At 59.7% G+C, this 6,523-nt stretch overlaps 1 protein-coding gene across 1 annotated transcript; it reads left to right on the top strand.

Annotated features, from left to right (window-relative positions):
* The first annotated feature begins 401 nt into the window (after positions 1-401).
* Positions 402-5,374, top strand: ZNF835 (zinc finger protein 835). Its single transcript, XM_058280928.1, has 3 exons — positions 402-539; positions 1,540-1,627; positions 3,229-5,374. The coding sequence occupies exon 3, from the start codon at positions 3,274-3,276 to the stop codon at positions 4,900-4,902; it is 1,629 nt and encodes a 542-aa protein (XP_058136911.1). The 5' UTR covers positions 402-539; positions 1,540-1,627; positions 3,229-3,273; the 3' UTR covers positions 4,903-5,374.
* The last annotated feature ends 1,149 nt before the right edge of the window (positions 5,375-6,523 follow it).

The following is a 6,523-nucleotide window of genomic DNA, read 5'->3' as shown; positions in this document are numbered from 1 at the left end:
TGGCCTGCGGCATGTGGCTTAGCCTCTCTGATCCTCAAATACATTCTCCCCCAGTTCCTGGACTCTCACACCCGTGCAGGGACTGGCCCCGCCCACCACCTATTGGCCCCGCCCACCACTCTACTGTAACAGGTGGTGGGCGGGGCTCGGGAAGACACGCCAGGCCCCGTCGGCGCCGGAAGCCTCGGATATCCGGACCCTCCGCTTGCAGGCGCAAGGCCCGCCGGGAGTTGTAGTTCCGGCGAACCGCGACGCAGGAGGGACACGATGCTTTCTGGGAGTTGTAGTTCTTGGAGCTGCGTGCGGACTGTTCCCGTCGCGCATGCGCAGTCCGCGCCAGCCCAGTCTTTGGGCCTGCCTGGGGTGGCGACCGCCGCGACCCGTGTTCTCTGTGCGTGAACGCTGTCCCGGGAGGAAGAGTCACGGGGGTCCGCGGGGGCCGGCAGTGCCGGGAGCCTAGCGGAATCTGACCCAAATCCTCCGGGCTCATCGGGAGCCGCCGAAGCCTTTCGAGCTAGTCCCGGGACGCGAGGGCGCCAGTGTGTAGTGTGCGCATGCGCGAGTGTGACCCCAGCGGGGTGTGACTCCGTCGTGTGTGTTCCCGTGTGTTTGCACGTGCATGACCCCAGCATGTGTTCTCAGTGCGTGGCTTAGAGGGTGTGCCCGTGCAGGGGTGGGACTGCGTGTGAGCCCGTCCCCGTGTGTCACTGTTTGCGCGGGCCTGACTCCAGCGGTGTGTGCCCGTGCAGGGAAGCAGTGTGCGCGAGTGGCTGTGGAGAGCGCTGTGCACGTGTGACGTTGAACTTGTGTGAAACTCTCCTGGGCTCACACCCAGGAGACGCCACACGTGCGTCCTCCTTACACCCAGCTGGACGGCCTGGGTGTGGCTCTGCCTGTGTGCGCCTGCGGACAGGGGCGTGCGAGTGGGACTGCGTGGGAGGGCCGTGCAGGCTTGAAACAGGGCGTGTGTGAGAGGCCGTCCTCGAGTCACCGCGTGCGCCTGCACAAGCGGTGTCCTGCGCATGTGAGTACGGCAGGTGTGAAGCTGTGTTCACACTGTGTGCCCAGGTGTGCCGCCGAGGGGGGTGGCCCGGTACCTGGTCTTCCTGTGTGTGACCTTGGCCCTCTCTGTGAAGTGTTCACTTGGGGGACGTGTGCATAGCTGGCGTGCCCCCAACCCTGTGCACGCATGGCCGTGAATGTGCGCCTGGAGCTTGCAGGCATGCAGCCGCCTGCTTGCCTGTGTGTGGAGAGGCCTGGTGTGTCTGCACATGTGCGTGCCCACCCACCGGGGCATGCTTGCACGGGGCTCCATGCATGTGTGTGGCAGGGCATGTCTGTCCTCCCACGTGGCCATCCTCCAGTTTTCTGTTTGTGTACGTGACTGTCCCAGGCTCACCAGCCCTGGAAGCCACTTCCTAGCCCAGGGCCAGCATCTGGCCGCAGGTGGGGATGCCCCCACCACAGCCCTGCCTTTCCACGCTGCTCACTGGCGTCTGCCAGCCTCTTACCTCGAGGTCTCGTTCCTTCTGTCCACAGGCGCCGATTGGGCCTGTGGAGGCCCCACGGCCAGAGCAGACCCGAGCCTGTGTCACGCGGCAGCCCCTGGCCCTCCCGAGACCATGAGGTGGGTACCACTGCTTGCTCTGAGGAGCTTTGGAGGTGGCCTCCATCAGCAAGCCCCTCACCCCCCGTGGAGACCCCATGCGATCTGATCCCCTTGCTGAGTAGTGCTCATTCATCCTGCAGCCGTGAACCGACACACTGCCCTGGAGGGTTGTGAAGAGGTTTCCACGAGTGAACACACGTGAGACGCCCAGCAAGAGGTAGCTGATACTTTCATTAGGCTGCCTTCCTTTGCTCGCCTTACCTGTGACGTTGCCCTCCTCCTCCTTCTTCTCTGGGACGTGTCCTGACCTCCCAGCATCCCACTGCCCTGGCAGGGCCCTGCTGGAAGCTAAGCCTGGCTCCATCTGGGCTCTGGCCCTGCGCCTTTTCCCTTTGCTGATTTTGCTTTGTATCCTTTTTCTGTAGTAAATCACAGCCATGCATGTGACTGCCTGCTGAGTCCTATCAAATCACCAAACCTGGGTGCGGTCTTGTGGGCCCCAGTACAGCTGCAGCCCCCAGCGCTGAAATGCCTCCTTCAAAAGCCCAGTATTGCAAATACAGTGACTTCCAGTGAAAGGGCAGAAATGTTATTTTTCAAATCAAATATGGAAGAAACACTTAAAAAATTGAAAGGCAGTTGAAATATATATATATATCACTCAAGACACTGCCTGTTTGTATTCTCAGGGCCCTGGGACTTCAGTGTCTGGTGAAGCATTTGAGGACTAGCCGCGTACCCAGCGCCAGCGTAAATGAAACATTTCTGAAATGCCGAGGCCTTCCTTGCACCCCTGCCCTGTCCCATCTCCACTGCTCCCCCTGATCTGGAAACAATTCTTTTGAATCCAGCACTTTATGCTTCCCATCTTATCTCTATGAGCTTTGCCCCTTACGTTCTAATCTGGTCTGGGAGCGTATTTTTGTCTGTTTTAAAGCCTGAACCATGCCATCCCCGGTAGACTCCTTTGTGTCTCACTTTTTGCCTCCCGCTCTCTGGGCTTCGTCTGCGTTGGTGCCCTTGTCGGGCAGTCGCTGCGTTTACTGCAGGGAGGTGTTCTGTGGTACGGATGTGTGGGGCTGTCTCCAGGTTGGATTTTGCGTCGGTCCCATGCATGTCTCCTAGTAGGCACGTGTGCGCGGCTCTGCGGGGTGTACACCCCAGGGCGCGATCGCTGGGCCCAGGCATGGGTGCCTTCAGCCTCCCTAGACGAGACGAGCCGTTTTCCACCCTCAGTTCTGCGGCTCGGGCGCCCGCCAGGAGCATAGTCTGCGGGATATTTGAGGCCTGCTTTCTCCTCTCTGTGTGGAATGGACCAATCTTTCCCAGAAAAGAAAGTTGTCCCTGTCCCGTCCGCCCCCCACCCCCCACCCCCCGCCCAGGTTGCAAAGCTGTGTTTAAGAGCTGACAAAGCACCCATTCTCTGTGGGGCTCTGTTAGAATCGTGAAGCCCGCACGTCAGGGGGGCTCGGAGGGGCGCTGTGCCCTCCCGATGGCCAGACCGCCGGGGCGCGCCGCTGGGAAGGCCAGGGAAGCTGCGTGGCTCCCTACAAGGAGAGGAGAGTGCGCCCGGCGACCCGGCCCAGACCACGACACTGCATTTCGCTTCTTTCTTTCAGCTGGGGAGACAAGATGTGAGCAAGGCAGCAGCTGCGGAGGCAGGGATGGAAAGCCTCCTGAGCGACGCCCCCCAAGATCCAGCGCCCGGAGAAACCCGGAGGCAGGACGGTCCGCTGCACCCCCAGCCGGAGGAGCGGGGAAGCTGCTGGAAGCGGGAGGCCTCGGCCGGAAGGGCAGGCGCCGCTGCCCAGGAGGGCGGTGAATGTGGCAGGATCCCGAGACCCGGCGCCAGTCCCCCGGCGCCCCCGGCCAGCGCCCCCGCCTTCACCAGGCCCCGGGGGTGCGGGGGCGCCCCGCCGCAGCGTTCGGGCTCCGCTGAGGAGAGGAGGGCTGGCGGCGCCCAGAAGCCGTGGCAGTGCGCAGACTGCGGCAAGGCCTTCAGCTACTGCTCGGCCTTCGTGCTGCACCAGCGGGTGCACACGGGCGAGAAGCCCTTCTCCTGCGGCGAGTGCGGCAAGGCCTTCAGCCAGAGCGTGCACCTGACGCTGCACCGGCGCACGCACACGGGTGAGAAGCCGTTCGCCTGCGACGCGTGCGGCAAGGCCTTCAGCCAGGGCTCCTACCTCGTGTCCCACTGGCGCACGCACACGGGCGAGAAGCCGCACACGTGCCCCGACTGCGGCAAGGCCTTCACGCGCATCACGCACCTGACGCAGCACCGGCGCATCCACACGGGCGAGAAGCCGTACGCGTGCGGCCAGTGCGGGAAGGCCTTCCGCAACCGCTCGTCGCTGGTGGAGCACCAGCGCATCCACACGGGCGAGAAGCCCTACGAGTGCGCCGCGTGCGCCAAGGCCTTCCGCTTCTCCTCGGCGCTCATCCGCCACCAGCGCACGCACACTGCCGAGAAGCCCTACCGCTGCGGCGCCTGCGCCAAGGCCTTCTCCCAGGTGGCGCACCTGGCGCAGCACCGGCGCACGCACACGGGCGAGAAGCCCTACAGGTGCGCCGAGTGCGGCGCCTCCTTCAGCCAGAGCGCGTCGCTGGCCGAGCACCGGCGCATCCACTCGGGCGAGAAGCCCTACGCGTGCGGCGAGTGCGGCAAGGCCTTCACGCAGGTGTCCCACCTGGGCCAGCACCGGCGCACGCACACCGGAGAGAGGCCCTACGCGTGCGCCCAGTGCGGCAAGGCCTTCAGCAACCGCTCGCACCTCACCCAGCACCACCTGGTCCACACCGGCGAGCGCCCCTACGCGTGCGGCGAGTGCGGCGCCGCCTTCGGCCACGTGTCCTCGCTCATCGAGCACCAGAAGATCCACACCGGCGAGCGGCCCTACCGCTGCGCGCAGTGCGGCAAGGCCTTCAGCCAGGGCTCGGCGCTCACGCTGCACCGGCGCACGCACACCGGCGAGAGGCCCTACGCGTGCCCGCGGTGCGGCAAGGCCTTCAGCAACCGCTCCTACCTGATCCAGCACCACATCGTGCACACCGGCGAGAAGCCCTACGAGTGCGGCGGCTGCGGCAAGGCCTTCAGCTTCTCCTCGGCGCTCATCCGGCACCAGAGGACGCACGGGGCCGCGCGGGGGGGGGGGGGGGGGGGGGGCGCGTTTGCCCGGTCCTCTCACCTGACTCCACACCTGAGCTCGCACCAGGAGGAGAGGCCTGTGGGCAGCACTGACCCTGCAGCACCCAGCACGGAGCAGCCGAAGGAGCGCGCTCTGCTGAGCGTTTGACCGGCCTCTGCACCCTCAGTGCACCGTGCGGGGCCGGGGGAATGCTCTGTCATCGCCGGGTTCCCGAGGCTCCAAAGCCGCGGGGCCGACTGGCGCCCCACTCTTCACTGCTCCCCTCCACTGCCTCGCAGGCGCAAAATTATAAACGTGCCGCGTACAGGTAGGCCCAGAGAGATACCAGCGGGCCTCTGGCTGGCCTTCTAGTTGTTGGTTTTATGATTGAGGAGGCATTTGCTCAATAAATCTAAGTAAGATGGCAGGGCCCTTTGGGTCAAGTTGGCATATTTACTGAGAGCAGAATATGAAGAAAAAATTTAAATCAACTTCCAAAATTAGGGAAAACTACCTAGAGAAACCCAGATTGGGAAAAGATGTCCTAGAAGAAGGGAGTCTCTCTCCCCTACAAAGGACTTTCTAAAAGAGTGTATCCCAGTCTTCTTTTTTTCAGTATAATAAACACCTCCCTCTCTCAGCTTTTGCTTCCCCTAACTCAGACTCCTAATTGTAATGGGTTGTGTTGGTTAGCTATTGCTGTGTAACAAATCACCTGGAATGCAGTGGTATAGTTACTATTTCTCATGAGTCTCCTGGTCAGCTGGCTTGGCTGGTCTGGACCAGGCTTGGGTGGCCTTGGCTGGACTCATTGGGGGGTCAGGTAGGAACTGGCTGGACCAGGACGGCCACCTCGGCTCTCCTTGCGCCTTCTCATACTGGCCGCAGGGGTCTGAGAGTGGACACACGCAGACTTTTTCAAGCCTCTGGTTCTCAGATTTGCTCCTAGTCTCATTGGTTCTACAACAGTGGCCAAAAGAAAAGTTAGTCACGGCACAGTCTTCACAAGATTATTTGTGTGGTCCAAAATTTAAATGGTTAAAAAAAAAAAATTACTCTCGCCTCTAGCCCCCAGCCACCAAGTTCTCCCTAGAAGCAGAAGAATTTCCTGGTATCCTTCCAGCATATTCTATGCATAGCAAAGCAAATGTCTGTGTGAATTTTTGTTTACATACATGCATAAAAATACCTGGGAAGATGTAGGGCATATCTTTCTCCTCAAATGGTAGCATGTGGCACAGAATTTCTCATCTCACTTTTTTTCGCTGTGTTCTGAGACCATGTTTAGTAGACGGGGGTGAACAGCATCCTTTCACAAAGTTTGGGCATAAGACTTGTTCTGTCGTAGAATCACAATTATTTCCATCTCCCCACTGTGACTTGTCTCCAGAAAAATCGCTGAGAGCTGCTTCTCAGCCCTGAGTTCATGCTTTTCTTGCAAGCCCTGCCCTTGGTGCTGCCTGGGAAAGGACTCGAGTCCTTTGCCAAATCAAATGTGGCTCTGGAAAAGGTTGGTCAGTCAATTGCAGTGGTTCATAAGACAACTTATGCTCTCCGCCTGAAAAAGAACCCATCACCTGAAAAAAAAATTTTTTGTTAAGAAATTTTCAATGATATAGAAAAGTATAAAGAACAATAAACACCCACATACCCACCCAGATTCAGTACTTTAAAATCACCATACTTTATAACATATCTACTTTAAAATAGGTCATGAGAATATGTCTAAATGTATATTTTCTGGATGTATTTTAAAGTAAATTACAGATAGAATCTCATTTCACCCCTA

Source organism: Dasypus novemcinctus, chromosome 18, assembly GCF_030445035.2.
Source record: "Dasypus novemcinctus isolate mDasNov1 chromosome 18, mDasNov1.1.hap2, whole genome shotgun sequence".
Classification (NCBI taxonomy): domain Eukaryota; kingdom Metazoa; phylum Chordata; class Mammalia; order Cingulata; family Dasypodidae; genus Dasypus; species Dasypus novemcinctus.
This window is presented reverse-complemented; position numbering and strand designations above follow the sequence as displayed.